General features: G+C 46.1%; 1 protein-coding gene across 1 annotated transcript in view; it reads right to left on the bottom strand.

The window, feature by feature from the left end:
• The window catches only part of AMPD2 (adenosine monophosphate deaminase 2), a 117,231-nt gene extending 103,402 nt beyond the window's left edge, over nt 1–13,829 (bottom strand). The window contains exon 1 of the mRNA XM_069944412.1: nt 13,680–13,829. Coding sequence (XP_069800513.1) covers nt 13,680–13,707 — 28 coding nt within the window. The 5' untranslated portion in view covers nt 13,708–13,829. The remainder of the gene's footprint in view (nt 1–13,679) is intronic.
• Nucleotides 13,830–14,213: the final 384 nt, after the last annotated feature.

Genomic DNA, 14,213 nt, shown 5'->3' with positions numbered 1-14,213 from the left:
GCCCCATCTCTCTTATCAACCTAGAAACTAAACTTACCTCTATCCTCTCGGCCCGCCTAAACCCTATTCTCCCTACTCTAGTCCATGGTGATCAGGTGGGGTTTATCCCGGGGAGGCAGGCCCTGGACAATGTCCGCACAGTGCTGGATATCCTGCAATGGTCAGCCGCCTATTCCAAACTTCTAATGTTGCTGGCGCTTGACATAGAGAAAGCGTTTGATAGCGTGTCCTGGGCCTTTCTCTTCGGGGTACTTCACCGCATGGGTTTTAGGGGATCTTTTGTCCATATTCTCCCCCTTCTATACTCTTCCTCTTCGGCCTTTCTTAAACTCCCCGCTTCTCATTCTAAGCTGATAAGGGAACTCGCCAGGGGTGTCCTTTGTCACCTGTACTTTTTGCATTGGCCATGGAACCCCTGGCGACCTCCATACGCCTGAACCCAGATATTCAGGGCGTACAGATTGCCTCCCAAACATACAAGCTACACCTGTTCGCTGATGACTCACTGGTATCACTCACCAACCCTATGACCTTCCCTAATCTCTTCCAGACTCTTTCTGACTTTGGAGCAGTTTCCGGTTTACACATTAATCAGTCTATGTCGGAAACGCTCTACTGTAATGTGCCTCTCTCACAGCAGCAACTTATCCAGTCGAACTTTGGCTTCAGGCCCCAATCCAAGTCTCTTCCCTACCTTGGAATCAAGCTTACCCCCCCTCTGTCCACTCTTTATTCTTCTAACTATCCTTCTCTCCTCGCTTCACTCCGGTCCCACCTACGCCGGTGGAATGTTCCACACCTGTCATGGCTAGGCAGGATAAATGCGGTCAGGATGGTGATCCAAGATTTTGTATTATTTTAGATGCCTGCCAATACCCCTGGTGCGTTCTGATCTAGATAGCTTGCAACGTGATGTACTAAAATTAATCTGGAACGGGAAACGCCCCCGTATTCCACGTAAGATCATGTTAATTCATAAACGGGCTGGCGGCCTGTCAGTGCCCCACTTTGGCCATTATTACACAGCTGCTCGTATGGCCCAATTTCTGTTGACACATTTTACTGCTCTGTCTGGAATCCGATCTAGTAAGACCCTACACCCTTGCCGCCCTGATGTGGTCCCGCTGGCCCTCCCTGCCCCGGCTACATGCATCTGCCCAGATTGTGATGTATTCTCTAGCTTTGTGGCACAAAGTCCGTTTTAAGAAACAACTGCAATCCCCTATCTCCCCCCTGTTACCGATTTCATTGGTGGTCCTCTAAGAATCTCACTAGACTTCATGACTTTTTGGGCCGCAAACGCCTGCTTACCTTAGACGCCTTTACTAGGCAATATGAGCCCCCGGCAGCTGAATCTTTTCGCACACGACAAATTTTTTCTTTTCTTAAGTCATATTGCCCGATGGATACTGATTGTACACCCACTGACTTTGAACGATTGGCCCTCTACACCCCTGATAGGAAGGGGATGCTATCCCTACTGTACTCCTTATTAGCAGCCCCACCTGGGGATCAGAAACTTCCGTACATGGTTCAGTGGGAGTCTGATCTGCACATCACTCTAACTCCACTAGAGTGGCGGATGAGTAGTGAGGTTCAGTGAGGAGTTGGCAGATATCTCTGACTGAAACCGCTCTGAAAGTGTTACACCGGGCTTATTATGTCCCAGCCAGACTACATGCCATATACCCTGAGGTCTCCCCACTTTGCTTTAGGGGCTGCTCGGCCACCGGCTCGATGCACCATATTTGGTGGTCCTGTCCCATAGTCCAGACTTTCTGGACGGTGGTGGTCCAAATGGTTACGAATATCCTGGGCCGAGCATACCCTAAGACTCCCCAAGCGTGTCTTTTTGGGGTCAAACCCTCTAGACTCCTCTTCCGAGCTTTTAAATTAGCTCAACATATGTTGCTTGCTGCTAGAATCCATATTGCATCAAATTGGAAGCAACCCTCTCTGTAGTTGGACACGGTGATAGACCGTGTTAACAATATACTACTATCCGAAAAGATTTCAGCTATCAGGGGGGACTCTGTGGCGGTGTTTGAGAGGCTTTGGGCGCCCTGGTATACGTCTGCTCATGTGGCGGACCGATCATATTATCTTACCACATGAACTACTCTACCTCCTCTCTCACTAATTTTCGTTGTTATATTGTATTACATGTTGGGCTCATGGTATAATTTAAACCTGATTGTCAGATTGCGCTCTGACACATTTGTTGGACTGTTTACTTATACAGGCCATGTTTAGGCCAGATTTCTGTACTTTGCATTCTTCTGCACTATAATAAATTTGATTTGTTTGACACTAAAAGTCTTCTTTTCTCAGTCCCCGGTGGTCTAGTGGGAGGATCGCCCCCGCAACGTAATCGCGGAGGAGTGATCTCTGCATCTAGTTCGGGCTGGGGTCTGCGCCGTTATGGCATTGATCCTGGCTCGGCATTCTATTACTCTCGACTGCAGCAGCCGAGAGCAATAGAACATAGATCTCATTGATCTGTGCAGTATATCTATACTGCATAGATGTCAATAAAAGATCAGAGCAGAGCAGAGCAGAGCAGAATAACCCTAACCCCAGGGGGGGCTTCTAGTATGTGTGTAAAAAAAAAGTTTTTTTTAAATTAATAATGTGGTGAGCCCCCAGATAGTGTAATAGTGGTGGGACGGCCGGTCACTTGCTAGATGGAAGTGTGACGCTACTCCTGTGGTGGATGGCCGAGATACAGCCGGACCTTAGGGTTTTGTCACGTGAGGCCAGTGCCTGGTGGGCACACAGGTGTGATGGCACACCTGCTTTTAGAGTGTAAGGCCGGTTGTACCCTTTTCCCCTGTGGTCGGAGTCCTGTTGGGTTGCTGCAGGGTCCCTTGAGATAGTGTTGTCACAGGTGGCCAGAGCGGTGTAGTAACCCTTCCGAATAGTGGTAGGACCGGCCACCCACAGAAAGGGGAGATGTCCCAAGGTTGCGGTGCAAGTGCTGTGCAGGTGGTAGTGAATAATCACAGACTCGGGTGATAACGTTGACTTGGTTTACTTCTTGTAAAGGTGCAGCAGGTAATACAGGGAATTTTGAAATACACATGATACAGTTGAGTGAAGGAGGAGTCTTAGCTGAGCTTTGGTGGAGAAAGGACGTAGCTCAGATAGGGGGGGAGAACTACAGCTACCAGGACACCACTGGGGATAGGGGGAGAACTACAGCTACCGGGACACCAGGGGGGAGAACTACAGCTACCAGGACACCACTGGGGATAGGGGAGAACTACAGCTACCAGGACACCAGGGGGGAGAACTACAGCTACCAGGACACCACTGGGGATAGGGGGGAGAACTATAGCTACCGGGACACCAGGGGGGAGAACTACAGCTACCAGGACACCACTGGGGATAGGGGGAGAACTACAGCTACAAGGACACCACTGGGGGGGGGAGAACTACAGCTACCAGGACACCACTGGGGGGGAGAACTACAGCTACCGGGACACCAGGGGGAGAACTACAGCTACCAGGACACCACTGGGGATAGGGGGAGAACTACAGCTACAAGGACACCACTGGGGGGGGGGGAGAACTACAGCTACCAGGACACCACTGGGGGGGGAGAACTACAGCTACCGGGACACCAGGGGGAGAACTACAGCTACCAGGACACCACTGGGGATAGTAGGAGAACTACAGCTACCGGGACACCAGGAGGGAGAACTACAGCTACCAGGAAACCACTGGGGATAGGGGGAGAACTACAGCTACAAGGACACCACTGGGGGGGGGGGGAGAACTACAGCTACCAGGACACCACTGGGGGGGAGAACTACAGCTACCAGGACACCACTCTTGGGGGAAGGGGGGGGGACTACAGCTACAGGACACCACTGGGGGGGAGAACTACAGCTACCAGGACAGCACTGGGGGTAGAACTACAGCTACCAGGACACCACTGGGGGGGAGACCTACAGCTACCAGGACACCATTGGGGGTTTGGGGGAGGGGGTTTAACTACAGCTACAGGACACCACTGGGGATGGGGGGGGGGGTATCTACAGTTGCCAGGACACCACTACTTTTCCTTGCTTCAGGTGCTGCTAACCCACACACAGCACTTCTGCACACAGTATAACGGAGCCGGTCGGGTCACGGAGATTTCAGCGCCCGAAGCCCGGCGCGCGCGCTGACAGCAGAGTCAGATGCCCATAGAGAATGAATGGGGAGCCCGATGCTCCCTCATTCTCTATGGTCATCGGACTCATCTCTCAGCGCGCGCGCTGGGCTTCGGGCGCTGAAATCTCCGTGACCCGACCGGCTCAGGAAGCGGGACCCGGCGGGATCACATAAGTATAGGGGGATCTAACAGGGGGTCGGGAGCCTGTCACCCCGGCACGGGGGGTGACAGGTCCTCTTTAAGTGTGGGCACAGCAAAAGACATTATTAGTATATGGAGGGCACAGAAGGGGGCAGTATTCCTATATGGAAGGCACAGCAGCAGGGGACATTATTACTATATGGGGGCACAGCACGGGGAATTATTACTATATGGGGACATAGGGACTTTATAAATATTTGGGGCACAGCAGAGGGCAGTATTACTATATGGAGGCACAGCAGGGGATCCTACATACAGGGGGCAACGCACAAACCTACTCACTTTACTGGAAATCACATAAAAAAGTGGCATTACTACTGTTTGGGACCTTATGGGTTGGACTAAGAGGAAGTTGCTGGAAAAGTGCAGAGTCTAAAATGTTTGTCTGGCAGGTTGTGAAGAGATGAATTGTAGCTGCAAGAAATTATCATGGTGGTCTGGGCCGGATGGAGAGGATCAAAGAAGACGTCACCTGTGAGTCACTGAATGACGTTTCTTTTGTATTTTTTAGAACATTTTTCAGTCGGGGTGCCCTGGGGTGATATAAAAGGTTAGCCGTAATACTCACACTGCTTCTCCCTAGCAAAATCCCCCCCATTAATTGATCGATGTCTTTCTACATGTTCAAAAATCATTGGCCACCAGCCGTGCATCGCTGCGTTTAATAGTGATGTGCGACCAATGGCTGATCGAGCTTTATAATAGGCACTGTAAGCAAGCGCCAATCTAGCAGAACAGCGCTGCTTACCCAGGATATCAGACTATGTAATATGGCCCTAACACAGTGGCCAAGAACGCAGAGAATGTGCTGGGTTCTCACATTGCGTTATTAACACAAACACAACGTGAGAACACTGAGCCCTCCCCTCTCCTGTCTCTAGGGCCTGGCATCTTCCTCTGCACTGCAGCCTCTTGTGACCATCACGTGCACAACAGAGGAGGATGCTGAGCCACACAGCCAGGAGTTAGAAGGGGTCTGTGCTAAGTCGCCTACTCGCCTACAGTAAGCGGGCATCTGTATAGATAATGGTATAGTATTTTTTTTTTTTTTTTTTTTGGGGGGGGGGGGGGAGGTGGATGGGGGCCCCCCCAACAAGATTGTCGCCCGGGGCCTCCACCAACCCTAATTCGGCCCTGTAGCCAACGAATCACCTCAACCCACGCCGAGGACTAGGAGTAACTACAGTGCAGGACAATTTCCACAAGAGAGCTAGGAACTGATCTTGGTGGGGCAATGTTCTGTAAAGTCTATGAACTCCATCTCGCAGCACAGGTGTACTTAAGAAGTCCTAACCATTCCGCTCATCCCAGGTAACAGGGTCTGGGGCCTTTGTCACCCATTGGTACAGTTCGGCCAACGCTAGTAGGCATCAGGTGGTGTGAAGACTATAGAAAAAAGATCAAAACACAGGCACAGGTTGTTTCTTCTTATTATTCTCCTACAAGTATTCTTCTATTCACTCCAACCTCCCGGCAGAGCACATTACTACTTGGGTTGAGACTCTCACTGCACTGTCCTCTCTACTACCTCAGTACAACCTTATCAACTCAACTCCATGAACACAGAACCACCAGATCTGTGAGATAAGTGCTGAGTAGGATGTAGTGGAGTTGATGAGGTTGTACTGAGGTAGTAGAGAGGAGAGTGCCATGAGAGTCTCAACCCAAGTGGCAATGTTCTCTGCCGGGAGGTTGGAGTGTATAGAAGAATACTTGTAGCAGAATAATAAGAAGAAACAACCTGTGCCTGTGTTTTGACCTTTTCCTATAGTCTTCACACCACCTGATGCCCACTAGCATTGGCCGAACTGTACCAATGGGTGACACAGGCCCCAGACCCTGTTACCTGGGATGAGCAGAATGGTTAGGATTTCTTAAGTACACCTGCGCTGTGAGATGGAGTTCATAGACTTAATAGAACTTTGCTCCACCCAGATCAGTTCTTAGCTCTTTGGCTCTGTTGTGGATACTGTTCTGCACTGTAGTTACTCCTAGTCCTCGGCGTGGGTTGAGGTTATCTGTTGGCTAGTCCTCTCTTGAAGGGTTTAACAGTGCATCACACAGCTTGTTTTATGCTTCAAGAAAGAGGTTTGTAAGTGTCCTACCCATGCAGGGTACTGACCTGTATAGGGGAACTGGCAGAGGGCCAGGGCCCATGTAGAACCGCGGTGGAGAGCTATCTGAGCTACGTCCTTTTTCCACCAAAGCTCAGCTAAGACTCCTCCTTCACCCAAGGGACTAACTTCCTAACCAGCGAGTGAGGTGCGCTGTGGTTGGGTGGAGAGAGTGCCACAGAAGAGTGGAAAGAAGAGAGGCGATAGGACAGGAGAAAGCAAAGATCCTACTGGCTAACAGAATCTGGTACATACACATACAAATAACCCTTGAGATACTTCAGCAGTGCAGCTTCCATACTTTAGTTACACAATACAGCGACATCTAGTAGTCATCTTTAGTAATACTTTAGTAATACTGTAGCTGCAATAACCACACAAAAGTACAGACTTTTACGAAGGGTGTAAATAGGAGCAACTCCTGTAGTGGTACACCACACAATTGCGGACAGAACACAGAACCAATCGTATTCAATGGCCCCGTTCACACGTCCGTATGTGTGTATGGGGCTGATACCCGTGCCGCAAAAAAAAAAGGACATGCTGTAGTGCGGACCACATTTGCGGCCCGGATCGCTAGGGTAATGTGAATGTAGTGCTCCATGAAGCACATTCATAGTGCGGGCCGCAGGTCCGTGATCACAGGCTGCACTATAGGTGTGTGAATATAGCCTAAGTAAACACTGGGTCACTTACATACTGCAGTACATAAGGGGTTAAGCAGAAGGACACAGGAGACTCTTATCTTCCCTGTGCATCCCTGGGCCCCCCTCCCCAGTGGGCCCCATAACAGCTGCCTACTCTGCCTCTGTGGTACCTATGCCTCTGGTCTCTGCAAGTATTAGACGCTACCAAGTTTCAAGTTGTTGCACTTCTAGCTCCCTTTCATCTACCATGGTGGAAGCCATAGCTACCTAGTAGCCTAACTCAGGATTTCAGGAGCCAGAAATGAGCTATATTGTGAATTTGTCCTAGGTAAGGCCAAGCAAACCCCAAACCTGCACAATCCATACCAAGACTCTCGGCCGCCCTGTTTACCTGTTTCAGCATTCGAGACACATGTGAGACACATGTACATGATTGAGCCCATAGATTCCTCTTTTTTCATAAATGACCTTCAATGACTCTTCTCCATTTGCGTTCCTGTCAAACATCTGAGGTCCAACAGTGAGACAAACTTTGTGGGAGCCACCAAGGAAGTACAACTAGACAACTTCTTGTCTAATGCGTGTTCTTGGGTGTTTAACTGCTTCTATCCCACCAGGCACCTTTGATAGTGACATCTACAGATTTTGTTGGGAACAGGTCCAACATCTGTCTAATGTGTGTTGGCATCGTTGAATAGGTTCTAAGTCACCACAAATGGCAGACTTTCAAACCTGATCTCCAGGAAGGCGATCTTGTTCTTTTAGGCCATGTTGACACAACGTAAGTTCTGTACTAATTGATTGGTATGGAACTTTCATTGTGCTGCAGGCCGATAGGGGGACATGTATTAAGGTGCGTATCGGTTTTCAGGTGGCGTAGGTTTTCTGCCGTGCGCACCGACGCGCACGGGATTTATGTAGAGGCAGTCCGCCTCTACATAAGTCTCCATAGCGCCGGAGATGCGTGGAACATTTTTAAGTCCGGCGTAAAAAACGTCGGACTTAATAAATGTCCCCCATAGTATACACTACGGCCTGGATCCCTAGCGGCGCCATAGAAAACTGACATGTCAGTTTTCTGCAGCCGCTATTCATTGAATAGCGGACGCAGAAATCCCTGTTAGTGCACACTATGGAGCTTACGGCTCCGGCCGCACCCTTCATAGTGTGCAGTGGGGAGTTCTGATGCGGGAACCTGGATGCGAGTCTTCTTCTGTCCAATCAATGAACTAGTACTAAATGACTGTGATACCATACTCAGCCTATTGCGGAGAGCCTACCACCATGAACAGTGTCATCAGTGGAACACCTCACCTGTGGATTACAGTGTGGGCTGGTGGAAGTGTTGGCATATTGCGGCTTCACCAATTCAAAGATGGGTTTATCTGAACTTACAACTGCTCCTTAAAGTTACATTTAAAGTCTTAAGAGTGTTGTTTATTGTTTGCAAATTGTTGTTTCTTTCTTATTACAGGTTTAACGAACAACTTTCTGACTTTATGTGACATTGATCCAATTATAGTATAAAGTGAAATCAAAAGATTTCAGACTGGGAGGGATTCACTGACATGTGTCTATTTTATATTGCATTGTCTGTTGTTAGTTTGACCCTCCTGTCTCCCTGTAGCCTAACTGTGATGTTCTAGCTCCTTCTCTTTACCTCATGTTGGTAGCCATTTTCTTCTATGGTTCAGTATAAGCTTTCTGTATTGTGCTGTTGACCCTGGTCATTATATATTCTTTTGACACCATTCTAACCAGCATTTCTACAAGATTTCTACTTGGAAAAAGCCTTGAATATGGGAAAGTGGAAAAAGGGGGTGATTAAATGTTTCTTATTGGATGGATGTTTTCCAACACTTTCGTAGTCCACCTAAAGGACTCCTTTGAGTATTAATTTGATTGTCGATAGAGATCAGTGCAGTACCTATGTACTGCATTGATCCAGCTCTTGCTCTATTGCTTCAGCTTGCTGCAGGAAGGCTGTATTAAATGCTGAGGCAGGGAGATCTGGCAGGGAGGCGTCTAGATGCACTGACAACGGATCAACGAAATCTTGTCGCAGATATCCATCCCGGACCACTGCATTGGCAATGATGCAACGCAGCTGTCAGCTATATATAAATATGCGTGAATCATATATGTTTTGCTTCAAACAAAGCAAAACTGATCTGTGCTCATGTCCCTTAGGCTGACGGCTCCGTGCAGAGGGAGGATACCGACTGAAGCAAATTAAACCATCTCTAGTTATATAGCTGGCACAAGCGATGCCATCATTGCTGGAACAATGAATTCTGAACTATACCAGGTGGTGGTAAATACTTTCACTCAAAGTATTTTAGGAGTGATACCTTTATCGGCCAACAAAAACTTGTCAGAATTGTGAGCTCGGGTGTCAGGATAAGGGAACTGGACGACAAAGGACAGGTGTAGCCCTGACGCTGGCACCCGCCCTGCTGTCCATGTGTAATTGCCTCAACTGCCCTAGGCGGCAGCGGACAACTGATCAACAGTCCCTAACCTGTATATGTGCACACTCAACGAAGATAAGACAGACAAAAACACAATAAATCAGGGTCAGGGGTCTGGGTCGGTAACTAGCGGGCAGCGCAGCACAAAAATGTAATCCAAAAGAGAAATCAAGGGTCAAAAGTCACATCGGCTGGGGGTGGTGAAGCCCCGGCTGCAGCTACATCAATAGGAAGCTCCAATGCGCCCCTAGCAACCCCTTGCTTGCCAGGGACGCCGTCGGCATGATCCCTGCACCAGGTTGGGCCAGTTGCCAGGGACGCCGTAGGAAAGAGGTCGGCAGGACACTTCAGAGACGTGAGGAGCCGACTTCTGACATCGGGATTCAGGATTCAAAAGATTCCTTCGTCAGACATGTTTATAGATGAATGTCTTACAGAAACAGCATAACATTTTACAAACAAGAAAATATCGTGGTAAATACTTGAAATCAAAGTATTTTAGGAGTGATACCTTTATTGGCCAACAAAAAAAACTTTTAGAGCTGTGAGCTTTCGGGATTCACAAGATCCCTTCGTCAGACAAGTTCACAAATGAATGACTTACAGAAACAGCACAACATTTTAGGGATGTTACAAGCCAGAAGGGAGAGACATCTGTGAATGGGGGGGGGGGGGGGTTTGAGGGGGTATATACATCACATAGATAAGCCAGGGCAATAAAAAGGTCTTGTTGTAAATTAAAGGTTATTTGGAAGTCCAAGATTGTTGGTCAGTTCAGTCTTATCTGTGGAGTGTGTCCATGTAGTGGGTCATAAATCCAGGTGCCAGGTTTAATCCATGTGTTAATGATTGGAATGTTTTTATCAATTTGAATTCCCACACTTTCCTCTCTCTGTCACTCTGGAAGTGACCTTTGAGGACCATAACCCTTAAATCTGTTATTCTATGGTCCAGTCCTGAGAAATGTTGGCCTACAGGGGTGTTGAGACTTCTTTTTATGGTATGTCTATGTAAGTTCATTCTAGTTTGTAGTTTCTGTTTTGTTTCCCCAATGTAAATCCCTGTGGGGCATCGTGTACACTTTATCATGTAGACCACATTGGAGGATGTCCAATGCTTTCTCATGTACATCCTCCAATGTGGTCTACATGATAAAGTGTACACGATGCCCCACAGGGATTTACATTGGGGAAACAAAACAGAAACTACAAACTAGAATGAACTTACATAGACATACCATAAAAAGAAGTCTCAACACCCCTGTAGGCCAACATTTCTCAGGACTGGACCATAGAATAACAGATTTAAGGGTTATGGTCCTCAAAGGTCACTTCCAGAGTGACAGAGAGAGGAAAGTGTGGGAATTCAAATTGATAAAAACATTCCAATCATTAACACATGGATTAAACCTGGCACCTGGATTTATGACCCACTACATGGACACACTCCACAGATAAGACTGAACTGACCAACAATCTTGGACTTCCAAATAACCTTTAATTTACAACAAGACCTTTTTATTGCCCTGGCTTATCTATGTGATGTATATACCCCCTCAAACCCCCCCCCCCCCCCATTCACAGATGTCTCTCCCTTCTGGCTTGTAACATCCCTAAAATGTTGTGCTGTTTCTGTAAGTCATTCATTTGTGAACTTGTCTGACGAAGGGATCTTGTGAATCCCGAAAGCTCACAGCTCTAAAAGTTTTTTTTGTTGGCCAATAAAGGTATCACTCCTAAAATACTTTGATTTCAAGTATTTACCACGATATGGATTTTTCTGGCTAACACGGTACCATACTATACATTTTTCAACAAACAAGAAAAAAAAGACATCTGTGAATAAGAGAGGATGGGGGCACAGGTCGATGACATACCATAGATAAGCCAGTACAGTAAAAAGGGCTTGTAGTAACTTGTAGGTTATAGGTTATTTAGAAGTCCAAGATTCTTGGTCAGTTTGGTTTTATTTGTGGAGTGTGTCCATGTAGCGGGTCATAAATCCAGGTGTCAGGTTTAGTCCATGTGTTAATGACTGGAATGATTTTAGCAATTTGAATTCCCACACTTTTCCTCTCTTTGTCACTCTGGAAGTGACTTTTGAGCAGCCCAACTTTTAGTTCTGTCATTCTATGGTCTAACATGGTACTATACTATTTTTTTTCTGAACTATACCAACAAATTCTGAAGGAAAATGTCAGGACATGTCTGTGAGATGAATCTCATGAGAATGTAGGCCAAGCAGCAAGACAACTGGAACTGGAACCATCCAGTATGCAATGGGGCTGGTATGGAATGGGAGGTATGCAATGGGGCTGATATACTATGGTGTTCCCGGCAGCAAATTGTTGGGTTTTTGTCCATTTTTAGTGGACCGACACATTTACCAAATGTGTGCGACAGAATGTGTTCAAGTACCCAAATAATACTTTGATGGCTGTTCCTCTTTTTATTTTTACTCAAAACTGACAAACTGCCCTGAAAGGTTCAAACTTCACAAACAGAACAATATGAGCGCTCCGATTTTATCTTTCCTTATGAACAACAACCTTACTGTCAAGGACATGTCAACATTTTTAAACATTCTAGGAAACAAAAATCAACTCTACAAGTTCCTCCATTCTGAAATGAGAACAGAACCTTCTTTAGCGGAAATATGCAAAAGAAGGGCCTGTGGAGCCTCATTTAAGAGTCTGGAAACACAGGACTAGCCGGATATCCCTCCGGGAAGGACCCGGCCAAGGGGCGGCTCCTGTAGGGAAACCACAAAACCCACCATATTAAGTGGCCCTTTAAGTTAATGTAATGACAAGGGAAAAACCAAGGCCAGGTATCCATTCACATACAGCTGTTTTGGGGTGAAGCAGGATTCTGGCAATGCACCTAGGATGTCACTGCATTGAGCGCTTTAACTAGTAACCGGCAGTGTTATCTTTGGCTGGTCAACCATCATTCCATGACATCATCACATGTATGAACGCATGTACAATAAAATCTAATATACGCAAGAACTCATATGGAATCCATGAATAAAAAGCAGACACAACTCATAAATCGATTATGTAGCTCATGTTAATTTTACGGTTAATTGTTACAATTTTCTACATTTATCTTTCTTGACAAAGTTGTTTGTCTGAACTGTTACTCCTAGAGACAAAAATGTTTGGTATAAGTGAACACTACTTATTTCCTTTTATTTTGATTTATAATTTTATGTCTTTTTTGGGTTTCATCTACAATTTGAATAAAAATAGTGAAAGAGAGAAAATTCTAAGCTGCTGATATGTCCCTATAATGCACGGGGTGCTGATGGTGAAGGTACGTTTTTACCTTTATCCTCTGCGCCATTCCTGTGAGATTAGCAGTTTAATCCCTGTGCTAATGAGGCATTTTGGTGCCCTGGTGGCAGTCTGGCCAGGGCAGATTGGTGCAATGGGTGGTAGTCCTGCTCCCAGTGCAACAAATTACCTCAAAGCAGAACTTTATTTTCTCTTGAGTCACAATCACATGATTGATTCTTAGATTCTTTTTGTTTTCCCTCTCAGCCTAATGATGACCACCTTAATACATACACACACACACACACACACACACACACACACAATGGTGCTTGAAAGTTTCTGAACCTGCACAAGGCTAACTAAAATTACGTCCGATTTTTATACACGTTCTAAACGTAAAGTAAACCACCCCTTTTTTCTTATATACTCATCATTCATTTATAGTCAGCTACCTAAGATATAAATAAATATACAGGTCAAATCCATGAAGACTGCCGGATAGATTCCTAGGATGTAAAATGACTGTAATACATTCACGTTCAGTATGCAGTAAAAATCCACATCACAAAATCTGGGACCGAATTTGCATTTAAACCAGTTTAGATGTGATTATGGTTTTCTTAAAAAAATGGGTTTTGTACAAGCATTTCCTTATCTATAAACCATACAGCCTGACAAAATGACATCTCGAATGGAATTACGCCAGAAAGCTGCTGTAATTACGTCAATCTCCAATGACACAAACGTAGTAGAAACCTTCCAGTCATTTCAGGTTGTGCTAATAATTGTGTAAGAGTGATCACCTACCTCTCTGTATAGTTTGGGGTGTATTCATCGTGCCGTGATCAGGAGAAAAGCCCCAGAGCAGGACTGTTTATATGAAACCTATATCTATGTACATAAATGCAGAAGTGTCACCTAGGGTACTTGCTCCTACAGGTTGGAACATGGCAGATAAAGGCACACCTGGCCAAAGAGCAGCTCTGTTCTGTTAATGATTTTCCAGTAGGAAGTATTCTGGGGACAGTTAGGAGATAGTAATTATTAGGCCTCATATATATGCAGTTAGGGCCAGAAATATTCGGACAGTGACACAATTTTCGCAAGTTGGGCTCTGCATGCCACCGCATTGGATTTGAAATGAAACCTCTACAACATAATTCAAGTGCAGATTGTAACGTTTAATTTGAAGGGTTGAACAAAAATATCTGATAGAAAATGTAGGAATTGTGCACATTTCTTTACAAACACTCCACATTTTAGGAGCTCAAAAGTGATTGGACAAATAAACATAAGCCAAACAAGATATATTTTTTTTCAATATTTTGTTGCGAATCCTTT

Source organism: Dendropsophus ebraccatus, chromosome 11 (genome assembly GCF_027789765.1).
Source record: "Dendropsophus ebraccatus isolate aDenEbr1 chromosome 11, aDenEbr1.pat, whole genome shotgun sequence".
Taxonomy (NCBI): Eukaryota; Metazoa; Chordata; class Amphibia; order Anura; family Hylidae; genus Dendropsophus; species Dendropsophus ebraccatus.
The sequence above is the reverse complement of the archived record's forward strand: the minus strand, read 5'-3'. Positions and strand labels throughout refer to the sequence as shown.